This window comes from Mchenga conophoros, linkage group LG6 (assembly GCF_057382185.1).
Source record: "Mchenga conophoros isolate Kocher_MC1m ecotype Shallow Benthic linkage group LG6, M_conophoros_male_GT1.1, whole genome shotgun sequence".
Classification (NCBI taxonomy): domain Eukaryota; kingdom Metazoa; phylum Chordata; class Actinopteri; order Cichliformes; family Cichlidae; genus Mchenga; species Mchenga conophoros.
The window spans coordinates 31,301,155-31,319,840 of NC_140531.1; the positions used below are offsets into that span (position 1 = coordinate 31,301,155).

At 39.4% G+C, this 18,686-nt stretch overlaps 1 protein-coding gene across 1 annotated transcript; it reads right to left on the reverse strand.

Annotated features, from left to right (window-relative positions):
* Window positions 1-84: 84 nt before the first annotated feature.
* Window positions 85-17,860, reverse strand: cplx2a (complexin 2a). The gene is made up of 4 exons (XM_085277382.1): window positions 17,650-17,860; window positions 16,220-16,303; window positions 2,980-3,158; window positions 85-1,739 (listed from the first exon to the last, which is right to left on the reverse strand). The coding sequence occupies exons 2-4, from the start codon at window positions 16,248-16,250 to the stop codon at window positions 1,548-1,550; spliced, it is 402 nt and encodes a 133-aa protein (XP_085133508.1). The 5' UTR covers window positions 16,251-16,303; window positions 17,650-17,860; the 3' UTR covers window positions 85-1,547.
* Between the last annotated feature and the right edge of the window lie 826 nt (window positions 17,861-18,686).

The window sequence follows — 18,686 nt, forward strand, 5'->3', positions numbered from 1 at the left end:
AATACTGCATGTATACTGAGACTGTAAAGTGCAACTTACATCATGATTTAAATATGGAATATCACAAATAAGACAGCGACACACTTTTATGTGTGAACAAGGTTTTAAGTTTTTATTGAATCTCAGGCAGAAACATACATGATAAACCTTTATTGCTCATGGCAACCTCATTGGACCATCATCACATCTAAGCCAACAATAAGAAACTGAATCAAGCATCACTTTAAATCGTCTTTGAAAACACACCAGCTTTTTTCTGTGTAGCTAAATTAGAAGGCAAACTGCAGTATTCACTGTGTGTCTGTGCGTATCGAGGGAAGGCGGTCTTTTTCTCACAAATCATTGTATAATGCGAAACCTGGTCTTATAATTCACTCTCGGCTCAACGCTGCTTATTCAAAAACACATTTTTTTTTATTCACACTGTTTTGTTATTATTCTTTCCCTTTTAAGTGATCCTGATGGTAATAGTATATATACTGTAAATTCTGGTTTTATGGCTGAAAGCTTAAGGTTTTTGGCTATTATATGAACAGCCAAGCAGTCATTCTTCATCAAAACAATAAAATAAAAAAAGAAAAACCCTGCAAACATGTAAATTAAACTTCCTGAAAGCATACATATTTATTTATATATATATATTTCTTTTTATTACTAATAATATTAACGGCTATATAGACATGAAAACACAGTCAAACTCAGGTGTTATTGCCATATTATTTTTTGCATGATAACAAAGAGGATAAAAGGAGACCGAGATGATGGGAGCACATATTCACACGACTAACTCTTACAGACAAATGGCATGCAGGACGTGAAGAGACACAGAATGTGAGAATGGAAACATTTTAAACACTATACTACATGAAGGGCATTGTGGGAGTGTGTGGGGAAAGTAGACGACAGGTTTTACAGAGATTTTAACATTGTGTGCAAAAGGTTTCACATTAATTTTAGACAAGGCTGAACATAAAACGAGCTTTAGGAGCACACAAGAGTAGTCTTTAAAGTTCCTTTTTAAAATATGGCTTATCAAGTTATTACTTTTTTTCTTTTAAAGACAGACATACAGAATAATATTTTTAATATATAATATTTTTGATTGTTTTTTTGCCCACATGGAGGGTTGTTATGCACTGCCTTATTTATGTACAAACTGAATGAATATGGTGTACAAGGGTATTATTTTCCAGTGGTGCAAGAAAGCTTTTGCATCCCTTGCAGGGGACAGAAAAGGGAGTTTAAAACTTCTCAGACTAGAAGGATAAATCGTCTAAGATTTGTCTTTGCCCTCTGCTTGCTGTTAGCTTTCTAACATAACTAACGTTCACATGGCCGGTAAGCCAGCCTAGCTTAGTCCAATGGCTGCAGTTCACACTGTTGGTGCATTTCTTCATCACAAAACATTGACTTGCCAAACAACATAACACCTTGCCAAAATGTAACTTCATGTTATTTGTTTAGATGTGTTTGAAAAATGAGAAAAACTAAATTAAAGTAACTGTAGCCTGTGAACTAAGCTAGATAGTGTTAGCTAGCTACCTAGCTTACTTCTTGAGCATGTCTTGCAGTGGGCCTGGCAGGTATTTCATCACTGTGTCCATGATGCTTTCTTCCTCCTCCTCATCACCACAGCCAGCTGGCACAGCCTTCTTAGGTCTAGTCAAGCTGCCCGCTGCAGACTCTTCTTGGGCAGCTGCTGCCTCAGCCTCGGCCTCTTCACGCTTTTTCAAGCCATACTAGAGTTGAAACAGAAACACAAGTTTGCTGATAAGAGCTCAGACAAAAAATACATTGCAAATTTGTATTTGACAAAAGCACACAAAGAAAAAAAAAGCATCCATTTAAAAAAAAAACATGTTTCAATCAAAACATCATGGAAAAAGAAGTATTATTGCGCTGTCAGCCAGCTTTTTAAAGAGTAAGTGCTTCTTGTGAATCACATTTTTATAGACGCCTACACACTACATTTGTAAGATGCCATTTCTGGTTGACAAATGTCAGTCAAGTAATTTGGTAATCATAAAATAAAGCAGCTATGCATGTGACACTGCTAGCTTTGCCATGCTCCAGCAAGGACATGGACATAGTGTGGGCATTTTTCACACAATCTGGCACAAAGGAATGAAGCTGTGGAGGAAACTGACAGTATCCTTTTGGTGACAAGCACTTTAGGAGCTGTTCCTCACTCTTTGTTTTCCTCCGGGAGAACTTAAGAAGTATAGACGAGGTGACGAACCAAGGGAGGAGTGCTGCTTTTCAACCCGCTGATTCACAGTGGGCTATTCCCTTCAGACCTGTCCCACCCACAGACTGCCTGCCTTTCACACTGCAGTGAAGTGGTTACACTGCAGCCACTGCAGTTTCAGCGTCTCTACAGCCCTGACTAGTTTGTATAAAAGAAATACAGTGTGTAATCATGGAACAAAGACAAACGTCCAAATAATGGCCTAATAATGTATATGTAGCTTCAATTGTATCCTGGCTACCATTACTGTTTCTAAATCAATCTAATCTCATCTCATTTTTCAACAGCTTTTTACTTCTCTACAGCTCCTTCCTGATCTACTGATCTATTTCATGGGTACGAGAGCTTTAAAAATAGCACAAAGCAAGCACAACAATGTCACGGTAGTCTATTTTAAACAAGTTTTTTATATATATATAAATAAACAGTTGTGCTGTCAAGCCACCAAGATGAGAAGCCTTTAGAAGGTACGTGAAAAACAAAAGAGAGAATGGCTTCTAAAAATCCAAGTTTTTTGCCCATATGCATCTCTCGCGCAGTAAGCAGTGCTCATTGTATGACATTATTTAATTCTACATTAATTGTTTCTTTATTGTCTTTGTTTTGGTGGTTGTTTTCCTTACAAGACTGACTGACTTACTATAGTTCTGTTTGTTGGGTTGAAAACTGTAAATTTTACTTTATGACTACCTTAGCTAGCCACAGAGCAAAATCCATTTTTTTCATTATACCTTATCTCTGATGCCTTGTCTCATCGATTCCCTCTCAGCCTCCATCTTGGCATATTTGTCCTTCCTCTCCTCCTCCTGCTGCCTCAGTGCCTCCTGTCTCTCCTCCTCTTTTTTCGCTGCATCAGGGTCCTCTTCCTTTTCCTCCCCACCAAGCATTTTGCCAACATCAGGAGGGCCTCCTGAGAGACACGAAACAAAAAAGAAACACATTAGACACAACAACTGCTCCAGCAGGCTTTCAAGATTGAGCTGTCAAATTAGTTTGCGAGACACGAGATGACAAGCAGATAAACTGACTGAATGAAATAGAGGCAGATGTATTTCACAAACACAGGTACAACCTTCAGCATTTCACCTTAGAGCTATTATTATCTGCCAGTATCCAATGCTATTTGACATCAAATGCAAAAACATTTCCGTTTTTGGTCTTTTGTTGGCCCTTTTCACTCACTATTTGATTTTCTTAAACAGATACTGTCTGAGCAGTTATTAATGGCACCTCTAATATGTTTACAAGCTGATTTCAAAGATTGTTTTAGCACAGCTCCTTTGCTGCCTGAGTTAGTTACAAGCATGGTTTAAATTAAAATGTGGTACTTCCAGCTACACCACAAAAGCAAGGGCTTACCTTTTCTCATGATTAGCTTTGGACACCACAGTTCTTCTTATTAATCTAGCATGCCATCCACTTTGTTGAATGCAAACACTGCATTACAAGGGCACCCAATAAAAACAAGTACTCTACTGTAGTGTCTTCAGTTACCCACAACTGACTGAAATTATTCCTGATGTCTTTACTATTTGTATTTTTTTTAGTCCTGCACAGTTGCCGTGGAGCACCCATAATTTCGCTTTATTGTCATTGCTCTTTGTTGGCTCTCTGATTCTTCTATTCTAATTCCAACCAGATACTGTTTCACAGTCCATTTGGGGAACATGTGTTTATAGTTGGTGCCCTCACATGTCGTGTCACAATAAAATAGAGGGAAATGGATGTCTGCATTGACCATGATGTTCACCCTCTGCTGGTAACACTTGGTTATTAATTCAGAACTCACAGTGTGGCCCATTTTGCTTGATTTTGGGAAATGAAACCAAAACATATCAGGCAAAGCCTATTTAAAAGACCAGTGCAGATGATCTGGTCCCAACAATCATCTGACTCATACAAAACTGAGACACATTTTGATGAAATGGACAGCAAAGTATACCAAAAAAGGCAGCAAAATAGAACCTTATGCTGGACCCTATTTAATATTGCTGGAAAGGCATTTGCAAGTTCCTTGTAGATGAGATCATTAAAAGCCTTTTAAAAATAAAAAAAAAGCAAATATTGACGACTGGTGGCAATTAAAACATAGCTGAATTTGCCCTTTCCTTCTAAATTCCAGTCGTCCACAGAGCTCTGTGCTGAAAACAATGGATTTTATATTATACATGCTTCCCTGAAGTCATGTTATCATAAAACACTGGATACATGTTCACTATTATGCAGATGATACCCAGCTGTTATTATCTAAAAAGGCAGAAAAATGAATACTTCACGTGAATGGATGTCTTAAAGACACAAAGGTCTGGATGACCTATAACCTTTCACTTCTAAAATAAAACAAAGCTGGGATTATTGTTTTTGCCCCTAAAAATCTTGAATTGAATGTAATAAACTTCTCCTGATATACAAAGTTTTAAAAAAAAGTCAAACAACATAGAAACCTCATAGAATCACATTATTTAAACAGAGCATTTGGCTCCCACACAGCATGTTTGCTTGTGGTTCCTAGAGTTTTAAAAGTAAAACAGGAGGCAGAGTCTTAGGTTATCTGACCGCTCTCCTATGGAACCATCTCCCAGCTTGTATTTGGGAAACAGACACGCTCTCTACTTGTAAAAGCAAGATTACAATTTTTCTACTTTTCCTTTTGAAGAAGCACATAGTGAGGGCTACAGCAGGTGACGCTGACCTATCCCTTTGTTAATCTGCCTTATGCTGCTGGAAGATGACCCATGATGCACTGAAAATGACTTCCTTCAGCTAGTAAACGCCATGAAATGCAGTCTTTTCTCCCACAGTTTGTGTTTTGTCCTTGTGTCTCTATGCTCTCCTTTTTTTCCCTCTTCTCTTTCCCCTCATCCCGTCCCTGATGAGTTTGGTTGTGCTGGGAATCTTCATGTTGAAAAGGAGTTCTTTTGTCCCACTGTTGCCGAGTGTTGCTGCCAGGTAAATGCCTGATGGTTGAGTCCTTACCTTGCAATATAAAGCACACTGAGTTAGTGCTATGTAAATATAACTGAACTGAATGGAATTCTGCATTAACTAAGTAGTTTAAATGTTAGTGACCCCAGTAATGGCTGCAGTCCTAATAAGTCTCAATGTGGAATTTGAGGAACATAGATGATATCAGATAGGCTATGGATCAAACGGTTTTTGCATAGCACACTGTTGATGTATACAGTTATTTGCCAGATGACACGGCAATACGCTGTTTCTGCAACAATCAGAAGCAAACAGGAAAAAAAGACGTACTCATGAGACTAACAGTATAATCAGTATGACACAGGATGAAAGAATGGTGACAGATTTCAGAGAGTACACAGTTCTGTATATTAATCTACAAGGCATAAGCCTTTGAATATGCTTTGCACAAATCTGCTTCCTGTGCCTGTCAGAGTTATACATCTAATAAAATAATACCTCCTGATTTCAGTACAGAAAATGTTGACTTCTGCAAACACGAACAATAGAAAACAGTAGAAACAGTCATCAAGTATCATGATATAAAAGATTAGGAGAAAAACCAGTGGTCTGAAGAATCTTGGCAAAGACGGGAGGAGATAAGTAGCGAAGAGGCGGAAAGAAGAACTGGAGAATAAGGAATCTAGGATATCAAGGCAGTCTACAGCCGAACATTTTGACACAACAAGAAGGGAAGCAAGAAGAGTGTGATGAGAAGGAGAGAATCTGTCAAAAATAATCGTCCAATTTGTTGAAGTGTTCCAGTTAGTGGGATTATCCAACAGTTCATGTGAAGTTACAGTGTGACACAGAGAGAGGGAAAGTTGGAAAGGAAGCAATATGGAGAAAGTGCTCAATGAAGGAATAAGTTGTGTTAGAAAACAGTGAAGTAAACGAGAGAGTGAGGTTAGAACGAAGAGTGGGATTGAAAAGGTAAGAGGCGGGCAAGGACGTCGGACGAGAAAAATCAAGCAACCAAGGCACAAGACTGACTACTCCTTCAGTCTTCCCCTGGTGCTGTTAGTTTTTCTGATTCATCAGCATAATAAAAACAAACTGTAGCAAAATGTAGAGAGAGATAAAAGACATCTAAGGCAGAAGACGAGAAAAGATGAGTTGGCAATGGGCGAGCACAAGGGTGCTGAAGGACAGAAAACGAAAAACACATTTTTGTGTTGGGTAATTAACAAAACACAAATGACACCAGTTTTTCTGCTCACATCTCAAAATAAATTGCATCAAATATTCAAACAGAATTTAGCATAAAAAAAAGCAACCTGAGTAGTCACAAAACACAAGTTTTAAAGGATGCCTGTATTTCCATAAGCAAAAAAGGTTATCTGGGCTTTGTTAGAACAGACTAATAGTAAAACTGCGGGACAACACTCGTAACATTGAATCATTACAGCTTGTATGGAGAAGTAGGCTTATTTGCCCTCTTAGTTAACCCCCAAATTATAAATTTTTTTTTGCAAAAATTCTAATTGTAATAAAGGCCCTACAGCTCATTTGATCTATAACCTCAATAAAAATACATTTAAAAAGTCACATTTTTTATTTTAAGTCACATTTAATACAACAGATTATACACATTATAGCACATATAATTTACAACTTATAGTCCTAAAATGGAAATAGGGTACGATTTAGCACAGAACTACTTTAATTGACAAGATGCTAACTTAAGCGTATTGAGTGTCCTCGTTTTCTTAGTCAGATCCACTTCTCACTCGTGATTTAACTAAACAGGATGGTGACGGTAAAAAAGCTCACAATAAGGCTTCAAAACAGGACCTCAGCTAAAGGGCCGTGGCTACACTTAAGTATGCTGAAAGATCGCCTAGAAGAACACAATATCAAAATCTAAAGCTCTCCAGACACAATGAGGAAGAGGGCGATTGAAAGACATCAGTCTTAGAAATGTTACAAGGCTATTTCTAAGGCTCTGGGGCTCCACAGCTTCTCAGAGACTTTATTACAAAGGAAGAAGACTTAAAACAACAGTAAGACTCTGACAGCTCAGGTTGCAAACACACACTGTGCCAGTGCTTGTGTAAAAAAGTACACTCAACGGAATAAGCTCCAACTCGTGCATGAAATGGAACACATTAATGTTCTAATGTTAAAAAAACATAAAAATAAAATCTATAACAGGGAGGAAAAGTTTTCTAACCCTGGAGCTACACCACCTACGGCTGGTTTCACCCGCTTATACTTTGCTAGGCTTGCAAAAATAAGGGATTGACAACTGGAGAACTAGTAATAGCTCTAGCCCAGGGGCTAGGAAAGAAGACTGTAATCTCAAGACAGTTTGAACAGGTGTTGTATGGGAAGTGTAGAGCAGCAAAGCTACAATTATTAACAAGCTCAGTGGTTCTCAGACCTTTTTCCCACTGCAGAGGCTGAAAAAGTTCATACTCCAAATTCCTTCAGTTCTATCATTCAATGAGAATAAAAACAATCCAAACTGAATTTCTTCTATTTCTTTTTCCATCAATACAAATTATGTTCATGCAAGTTAGTTTCACTCCATATCTGTGTTCCCTGCTTATCCACACCCAACCAGCAGTGAGTTTATTCTCAACCAAGATTTTAAGCATTGCAATAGCAGCACTTTTTTCAGCATTTAAAGCAATTTATCAACAGCATTAATGAGCCACTTGTATTAAACTGAAAAGGACAGAGAAAGTCAGAATCTCTTTATTAAAGAGAATAAATTCAGAGGGAAGGAAAGAAATACAAGGTAAAGTGAGGTATTAGCTGCATCAGCATTGGATGAGCAGCACATAGAAGCCAACACAGCAACATCTGGCAGAGCATGCTATACTTGCTCCTTTCAAGTCTGCATCTGTATCAGACAGTGAAAGAGAGGCAGGTTACAGCTAAAGTCCTTAGTTGTCAACATATATGGTCAAACATGAGGTTTTGCATGGTTATGCAATTTCTTTTTATATGTCTTTGAATGCAAGTGATAAATGTGCACACATGTTCACACGATGATAAACATTGTATTGCTTTCATATGTGCTGAGAAAAGGTGCCATTTAAATGTTAAATGGACTAGCAGTTATAGATATATAGTACTTTTATCTAACATTCACACACACACTCAAATGGATGCATTGGTGGTAACTCGAGGTTCCGTATCTTTCCCAAGGATGCTTCACCACATAGATTGGAGGAACTAGGGATCAACCGACCTTCCAATTAGTAGAGAACCTGCTGTATTAAGTTAAAAAATTTTGAATGTTACCAGCCCAGACAATGATTACTAATAAACACCACTATTCTTTGACCACTGGTTTAGTCAGGAAAAAGGCACTGCACTATGCGAAACTATGGAAACTGAAATAAATGTTTACATGAATCGATACTGTCAGTGTCAGAAAATCCCAGATAAACATGGACTTCAAGATCAGCTTATGGCCCAGATCTGGAATATTTCCAGCAGAAGCTGTGTAAACAATGCCGCTGAATCCCGTCAGTAATGCAATGACTCACAACTAGCTGAGCCTCACTGTCAAATAATTCCCTAGGAAAACACGGTGAAAAGGGCCCTCAGCTCTTATTTTAACAACACTAAATCAAACCAAAATAAACTTGGTCTGGTTTCACAAAATCCTATTTGTGCATTCAGATCATATTTGTTCAAATAGAATAAAGGACGATAGCTTTAAAACTGAACAATGAGTCTGGCTGTTGTTTTGTAAGCCATTTGCCACAGATACATTAACGCCCTTTTAAACCAAAGTAAATTTATTTAGCTTGCTCTTATCACAAAGCTGTGGTGAGCTATGTTTTTCAATTAAAATCAGTAATATCAGCCACTTTATCCATAACAGACATAGACATGCCCTGCTGTGCCACTGGATATTGTAGATAATCTTGCTACTGACCACATCGAAAATACAATTCCAAGATAATCCAAGTACAACATTTTAAGTCATTTCCTGTATCACCTCTCTTTTTAATTAATATACTATGATTTCTTTCCTCCATGTTTGGGCATTTCCTGCTTAATAAGAAGTGTCATTTCTTTAATCCCTTCCTTCTGAAAGTTCTTCAGTAAATCTTTGTTAAATCCAAAGTCTTGAGGGAAAGTGGCAAAGAAGACTAACCTTAGCTAACTCTCCCAGAGTTTCAACTTTTGACAGAATCAGATAAACAGTACTTATCTCTCTTTTCCCACTCAAAGTTCTCGGGCAAATCCCCTCTAAGCCCAGTGTGTGGCGAGAAAGTTCACAAGTGTGCTGTAAAGATTTCCAGCAAGTTTGGCCTTTGGGATATAAGTCATTGTCTCAATAACAGCTTTGTGAGACGGTGGAGGAGATGGTGGGGAGCATGTTAACTGTGATTTAGATTTTTTTTTTTTTTGCCTACTAATTGGTAGCAGCTTTAATGCCAGCTTATATTCCTCTCCCAAAAGTGTCCCAAGGAAGCATCTCCACCCCGTTACACCAACAGCAGCCTGACCGTTGCAGCTAAAGTGAAGATGGGGTGAGCAATCTTCAATTTTCTAATTTTGGTTAGCCCATGCAAACTCTACTCTCAGTTTCCTGTTTTTAGATGTCAGGACTGGCAGCCGGTGTCGTCTTGTTCACTGTTCAACATGTGTGTTCTCCTGCATTCCTTCGTTTTAAGGTGGTTATTTGAGTTACTGTTGCCCTCCCATCAGTTTAAAGCAGTCTAACATCTCCTCTACCACTCACTGGATATTGTCTTCTTTTTCAGACCATTGTCTGTAAATCAGAGATGGTTGTGCTGGAAAATCCCAGCAGATCAGCAGTTTCTGAAATACACAGACTTTCATTATCGTTCTGTCAGTCTTCTTTTTATTCTGGTGCTTGATTTCAACTTTGGCAGGTCGTCTTGAAAATTTCCACAAGCCTGAACGTACTGAATTGCTGCCATGTGATTGGCTGATTAGATAGCTGCGTTAACAAGCAGTTGAGCTTATGAGCTGTCTTCTAAGCAAGACTTGAGATTCGTTCTGAAGGTACATGGCCATTTCAGCACAGGAAAAATGGTATTAGTAATAAAAATGCTGCAGCAGCATGTAACAATCGTCAGGCTATGAATTCGAAAAGTGATACTTTCTGTGAATTTGCCTTTCTCAGAACCCCTCCCCCGTCTCTCCCTTTCACTAATCATGCCTTATACGGTGGAATAATTTAGTTGTTGAATCTGGATGTACCAAACAGACATGCAGTCACGCACACCTTGCACTCTAGCAAAAGCTCAAGGTCACTTTTGCAAATGATTTGATTTCTTGGAGTTAACACAAGAAGAAAATGGGAAAATTCTGTGTGGGTGCCAGCTGTAGACCTCCACACCAATCAAGTAATGACGGCCTCACTCCCTTTGCCAATCATATTAGAAGCTTGCTAAATGTGATTATCTCTACTTTGAGGCGATGGGGTGAGCAAGCAAAATCTCAAGGTGTCTCTTCTGTTCATTCCACCTCAAATGACACAGTTTTGTCAGACTTAACTAATGAAAATGTCTTATGATCGCATTTATGTGTTAGAGTAAATAACTAAATATTATTACAGCAGAGAAACGATGGGGTTTCATATTTTTACCAGGAAAAACTAGCATGTTCCCATTTTGTTTACAATATGTAGAACACTAATTTGCTGAAGCGGTAAATTCTTTGTAGTTTTTAGCCAACAGTTAGCAGTCTGTGTGTAAGCGTGTTTGATCATGGTAAAATGTGGTCTTGGAGTCTTTTACTGCAGCAGGAACTACCAGATATGTGGTGAAGAAATTATTACTGGGTGCTCATGGGTCAGACGATGGTATCTAGCCTTAATGGTTTCCAGACAACAGCAGAAATGAGCGATTCAGCTATGCTGGCATACTGATCTTTTAATTTAATGATGAAGGAACTGTGTGTATTTAATTATGAGACATTATTCATGTTATGGTCTCAGGTCTTTGACCAAGCATTTCAAGTTTGGGACTGAGTCTGATTTCTTAGCTCCAGCTTTTGGTTATAGTTTGATTTTCATTGTTTTCATTAGTCTATGGCCTTCTGGTTTTTCCATATAATTGTCATGCCTCAGTGTTTAGTTTCTTTGTTCTTGAAATCTTTTTTATTTGGTTTTATTTTTCAGTCTTACCTTGTTTATCCCCCCTGAGTTCTCTATGGGTTATTGTAAAAATTTTCACCACTATTGGCGATTTCCTGTTTGGTTACCTCCTGTGTTACTTTGAAAGTCATATGTTCCTTGCGCTTTTATTTATTTATTTTTTAACCTCCCCTTGCCTCTTTTCCCATTTTGAGTATATAGGCCCAGACTGTTCTTTTCTCCTTTGTGAGAGCATCTGTTTAACCTCCTCTGTGTTTCTAGTCAGTCTTACATTATGTTTTACCACCTGTTCATGGACTTTTGCCATTCATGGACTTTGATCTTCACCCAAACAAAGGTCAGCTTTCTGTTCATTGGTTTCACATGCAAGTCTCCATATCATTCACAACATCTGACAAATAAAACAAAATACTCAATATTAAGCATGCACTCTATTTAATTTCTAATTCCTGCCTTTTATTCTTTGGGTGTCATATTGATGATTATATCAATATGATTATATCAATATCAATAATTATTCCACTGTGCCGATTCAATTAGCTGTCTACTGTCCTACTGCAAAGTCCCCCTAAACAGATCTTTAAAGCTGGCCTTCAGGTGTACTTGAACTTCACACCTGTAAAGTTTCATGACTGTGTTTTGCACATTTGGTGCCACCAACAGACAAACACATAAACTCTAGTGTACACGCATTGCAAACTTCTGTGTAAAGACAATCTTCTTGGCACATCTAACCTTCCCATAGCTGAAGAAATTGTTGAACAAATGGAAAAAATATAAAACTTGCGTTAACGTGCGTTAAATGAGTAATTAAATGTGACTATTGACTAGACGATTGCACTTCTGACTTTTCTGCAGATGCAGCAGTCATGGTGTCACTGCTGTTGCCTGAGGCCTTCAGAGTTTGATTGAGCTCCAGACCTTGGGACTAAATGACTAGCGCATTTAACAGCTTCCCATTCTGTCAAACTAACTTCAACTTTTAGTTAGGAGTCAGGAGGTGCCAAGTCAGCACCCAAGCATTCAGAGGTCGAAGCAATCACTTAACAAGGAGACAAAAGTGGATCTGGAATTTTAAGATGCATTACTCTGTACCATAGCTCAGAACTAGCAACAGATCTTCACGGATGAATCATAATAATAAAATCTAATCTAACTGCATAATTTTTTGTTTCCATAATGGAGATTTTTAGGATGCTGTGGGCTTTTAAACTGTAGTCCAAGAAGCTCAAGGTACTGTATAATTTAATTTAATTTAATAATTTTTTAAAATGAGATAAACATGCCTAAACATACCTGTTCAAGTGGTTGTAAGCACCCCTCATCTGTATGTGCCCATCCGTGCATGCCATTTTACTCTGAGAAGTTCCTTAAGTTGGATTAAAATACTTGTTTCATCTCATTACATCTTGTTCTTTTCTTTGCATTTCTTTTGCTTCTCAGTAAGACGGAAATTTATAAAAACAAAAGAAGTTTCATTGTATTTTAAAATGTCTGCATCACCAAGCAGGTGCCTACAAATTTTTCAGTTACACTGTTTGTATATCCCATCTAGGAGCTTTCTGCAGCTTGCACACAGCAACAGTATAAAAATACGTTGGTAGGTTTTCATTTTTTTTTTTTTTAGTTGTTGTGTGAGGAAAAATAATATGTCTGGGAGTCGCGTGACCAGCGGTGTCGATTGTGGCAAATGCAGCAAACTACCCAGCACTCTTCAAGCTTTGGATCTTAGTCCTGCTGAATCATCACAGTTAAACATCGCTCTGTTTTCTTTCAAGTATCTGTAACTAAAGAAGCCTTGGAGGATTACTTAATGCACTGGCAGCATCCTCTGTCACACAGACTCTCATCCGCACATCGCCAAACATACTCAGCAAAACACTCAGTGGCAGGATAGCAAATCCAAAACCAGGTAAAAAAAAATCATCACTGGATGGAAACGAATGCTGTAGAAATGAAGAAATGCTGCTTGATTTATTCTGTTTTCTGTCTCTCAGCAAGCTACCTTTCTGCAGATTGTTTAAATTGTCTCATTAAGGTTGTCTGAATATTGACTTAAGGAGAAAAGAAATAGTCACAGGAATAAATGGAGGTCATATAAATGTTTCTGTCAGGAGTTTTTCAGTGTATACATGCTAGTGTGGATTTTAGAGGTCAACACTAACAAGGTCAACACTCCCGAGCCAGCTTTTCCAGCTCTTCTGAGGGAACACCAAAGCTTTTCCAAGCCAGAGCTTCTGGGTCTCCTTAAGGTTGCCCATGACTACACAACCTCTCGGAGACAACATTGTTGAGGAGTTCTAATCAGATCCCCAAGATACCTCAGCTAGATCCATTCTGGTAAATGGACTGGCTCTTATATAACACTGTTCTACTCAAAGCATTTTTAACTTCCAACATGGTGAATGGCCTGTATTTGTATCCTAAGGACCTCAAAGCGCTTTACACATCCAGTCATCCACACACTGGTGATGGCAAGCTTATAGCCACAGCCACCCTGGGGCGCACTGACAGAGGTGAGGCTGCCAGACACTGGCGCCACCGGGCCCTCTGACCACCACCAGTAGGCAACGGGTGAAGTGTCTTGCCCAAGGACACAACGACCGAGACTGTCCGAGCCGGGGCTCGAACCGACAACCTTCTGATTACAAGGCGAACTCCCAACTCTTGAGCCACGATCGCCCTTACTTGTACGCATATTTCCCCAACAGCACCACAAGATGTTCCCTCTAGTCTAGTGCTATGGAGACCAGGCTTTTGTCGAAGTCTCCATTTTGACATCCAGGATATTTCTAGCCTGACAAGCTATGCCACATCCCATGCTAGGCAGGCTAGCCTAAATATGTGTTGGAGGTTTTACATTGACACCATTTCACATTACAGGTTGTGCATCCTGACCATTTAATAGGATATGTTTAAGCCTGTAAGTCATTGTTTGACAGCTCCACACATAGCAGGGGGGGCTGGGAGCAGTGTGTTGCTGCACAAGTTGACAATGTTGAAAAGGATGACAAAACTGAAATCAGGAACAGTGATATTTATGGCACGGTCAGCATTTTGATTGATACTTTCCCTGATATCTCATTAAGCACAGTGCTGCACAGATTAAATTTAGAACTGATGTTGGTGCTTGAGTCGGTACCTAAGTTACGCTCATGTCATAGAAATCCACCCAGTATTACTGAACATATTTCAGTCTCAATTAGACATCCACTGTAAGACATTGCTAATTAATAAAACATGTTATTCTGTTTCTTTTCTTTTTTTAATTTCATAGCTGTCACTGAAGCCTCGGGGAAATGCGAGAAGGGAAAGAGGGGTTTGACACATAACAAAGGTCACTGGTTGGAATGAAACCACAAGCACTGTATAGCTCAAACTGCTAAAGCACGGAGGAGACTCAATGATCCAACTTAATTAATTAAATAATATTTCACAAATATTGATTTACTGATTTTCAGGCTCTGAGCATCAGATTGATAGCTGAGCTCATTGATTAACTGGCTAACTGGCTTGCCTCCTTCATTAACCTTTCACCCCCCCTTAGGGAGCTTTAATGATGTTTTGCAGTGTCAATACTTTGTGGACATTTTCGTGGAAAGAGGTCACTGTGTCCAGACTGGAACTACAGCTTGTGTAACATACAAAGGCATTAACAGCAATGCATCCCAGAAGGAATAATTATTAAATATTAAATATGACACCCATCCTGATAATCGTCAAACTTTCTCTCTGCATCCTTACTCTCTCACCTTTCTCTCACATATACAACAAGGATCTGTTCACGCAGACAGGCCTTTGCATTCACTGTCATTTATCTTTTATAAGGTGCACACATCTATATAACACACTACCCCGCCCCTGCACTGGCAGTGTACACAGATAAACACCCACACTGTCAAATCTATTCCCAATGTCTGCAGGGGGAGTGCAGCCCAACCTATGCAGAGCAAAACTACATCCAGTGCAGTGCAGTTGATTTAAGAATTCACAGCACAGCTGCACAGCACAGGAGCTATGCAGAACAAGGCAGCGCTTGCATCCTTTGCATCCCAATGAGGAGTTGGGGCTATGCTTTAACTCCAGCTGTAACTGCCTAACATCTCTGTAACCTGGACAACAGCTCAACATCATGCACGACTGACCAGGTATGAGTGAAACCGCTGCATTGTAGCTACTGGTACCACTTTCCTGCCCTTCACCTTGAAGCTATAGCTGACGAGAAGGATGAATTACAGAGCTATAATGAGGATTAATTAGGGGGCAAATAATAGCTGAGATAATATTCTAAGGGATAATACCTGAAGGCTTTAAAGGACAAAAGTCAGCATTAATTCTTGGCAAAACCGCCCTTCTCTATCTCTCTTGCCTCAAAAGGTGCCACTGGTTGGACGTGAAAAGCCGAGTCTGCTTGGGTATTAAAACCATGTGAAAACCTCATGCATTAAAATCAACCTACAGTAAGGCTGCCTCCATCCTCAGAAGGTGACATTTTGGAGATACGCGGCTTTTTCACTTGACAGACGTATTATTGGTATATGACTAGATCTATCACTGCTGCTGCCGCCGTCCTATTTCATCTGCAGCGGTCCTTAACCTGGTTCCAGACTGATATGCTGGCCATAAAGACAAGGTTAAAACACTCAGCAGTTCTTGACAATAATGAAGCACTGGCCAACAGAATGCATTTATTGAAACAAGTTATGTTGCAGCCTTGGAGGTTTTAAAAAACAGTTGGCATAAAACAAAGAGGAAATATGATGCTATAGAGAGTAGTTTGATGTTGGATGCAGTCCAGTGTCTCCATAACTATGAGGCCAGTACCAGTATACTGCTGCTACTGCCGCCAAGCATCCTGTTAAATCCTTTACGCTGCAGTGCTGTTAAATCAACCTCACGCCGGGCAGTCTACTCACCTCCCAGCGCAGCTTTCATTACAAAATTCATGATGAAGCAGTTCTGTGTTCTCCTCCTTCAGTGGTCGCGTTACAGGGACAGACCTGCAGCCAGGGAGACAGAATACACAAGCTGTGACTGTAGGAACACCACTGTTTCACTCCAGTGATTCTTACACAAGTTTGATGGGATGGGTTTGGGGTGGGGGTAGAAATGACGAGGCACAATGCGGACACAACACGATGTTCAGACGGAGATCCCTGTTTGGTAAAGGAGTCACTCTAAAGAGAATATCTTCATATTTAGTAGCTCTCTGGAATTTTATTTCCATTAGCTGCGCTAAAAATGTACAGAAACCATCTCAAAATGTGAATAAAACAGGGAATAGTTAAACTTCGAGCGGTTAAAACATCGTTACCCTTCAGGATAACACTGTGTCCTGAGTTTGGTTGAGGCACCTGTGCCCTCAATTTACAACTGCGCTCTGTCTTGCGCATTTTATGCTGACAGTGCTGGACTGCCTGCGATTTGTCTTCACGGAGATAACTCCCAGAAGCAAAGGGAAACAAACACGGGGTCAAAGATGAGCAAACCTAGGCACAATTTGTGTCACTGCATGGGTCTTAGAAAGATTGACCACACTGCTTTTAATATGCATTCTGCTGATTTCTTATAGTACGTCTGATTCTTTTGTGTGAGTATATTGGTAACTGTGGCGTTTTCCTGCATGTCTTATTCCTATAATAATCATTTACATTGGATTTGTAGGTATTCAGAGCAAATCAGCAGTTCATTTAAAACTTTAAAAAGAAAAAAGCTATGATTCTCTACGCTGCTGCTAAGGGGCTCACAAGTGGATACTTTGTAGTCATTTCAAAAGATTATAATGTCCCAAAGACATTTCTACAGCATTCAAAGCCTGAGTTAAGTCCCTTTTTAGGACATAACAACCATGTAAAGTTCTGCAGCATTCGCACCATCCCACTGACATTGCAATACACACTATAGCAGAATTTTTAAAAAATCCACTTGAGAACTTGCTGCACGGTTGCGGCATCGCTCTTTCGTCAGCGATTTTATGCTCAGATGCTCAAATCATTTCCTGGATTCCTTCCTCTTCATCGGTCTCCTTAGCTGCACCTTTTTTCCTTCCCCCCATATGAACCCTCGCAGTTAACACTGTATTATTATCTGCAGCATGTCGCCACAGTTCGTGCACAGAATGTACTATCTACTCTACAAGCTTAGAGCGATGCATCCCCTACTCTTTTCAGGGGACACAACTTACACACATGCCAGTGTTTTTGTTTCTTTGTTATTTTTTGTTGTTGTTTTTCAGTGGACGGAAGCATCGGCATCTTGTACCAAGTGCCCGGACCTATCACGCACCCTGTCCCGTACAGTGAAGCCACACGTCAACATCCCAGTGGTTGCTCGGGACATCCTTTACCTTGTTTTTGATCCTCGTCCAAGTCCCTTCTAAAAGCTTCGTCGCGGTGTTAAAATCTTCTCTCCTTCAAAGGGAAGGCGCAAAATACAAGCCGTGTGTCTTAAAGGCTGGCTTGTGTCTTTCTCCGTGTCTCACCGCTCACGCTCTCAGTTTGCGGACATGCCGGGCTGCAGCGGTGGAGGAGGAAAGACTATTCCTGCAGGACGAGGGAAGAACATGCAGAGGGAGAGGGAGGGGGAGGGGGCAGGAGGGATGCTCATGAATCTAATCCGGGCTAACTGGAGGGTCTATCTAGTTTCCAAACTCCATTTCTTTTTCATTATAACAACGTTAAAAACTAACAGAAACAGTAAGTAACAAGAGCGCCTTAATTACCCGGTGCAACGTGCAAGAAGTAAGCTATAACAGCGTGGGTTCGTTACCTCAGATATTCTCACACCTCTTAACTGATTAGCTCTTGATTCGTTATTATTCACAATTCAAAATTCGTATTTTTATTATCTCTTTATAGAGAACGTAATCATAATGTAAATACTACGGCACAGGAAATGGTTAACATAAATAATTCATACATAGATAAATACAAACTGACCTCAATTGAAATGACCAGTGTTCACACACAAAAGAAACATGCTCCAGATTTGTTTGTTAGTATTTATGAATTCACATTATACAAAGTTCATTATAAACAACAACAACAACAACAATAATAATACTAATTAATGAATAACTAAAGCTATGACGAGATACTAAACAGGTATTATTGAGTAGATATGACGTCTTCCGTCATTGTTGAGATCAGACTGTTGCAAGTTTTGTTTTTAGTGAGTCAAGCCAGATGTTTTGTATCAGTTGTTTACTGTCATGATGCTGAAGGAGTCCTCATATTATTTCCTCGATACACTGTGTCACAGTACTTACAGACTAGCATTTATATAACACTTTGGTGATCTTATTGACTACTAAAAGAGTTGTCAAAGGAGCTTGCAGAGAAAAGCGTCTGGACTTCTTTAAGTTGCTTGAAGACGTTTCACCTC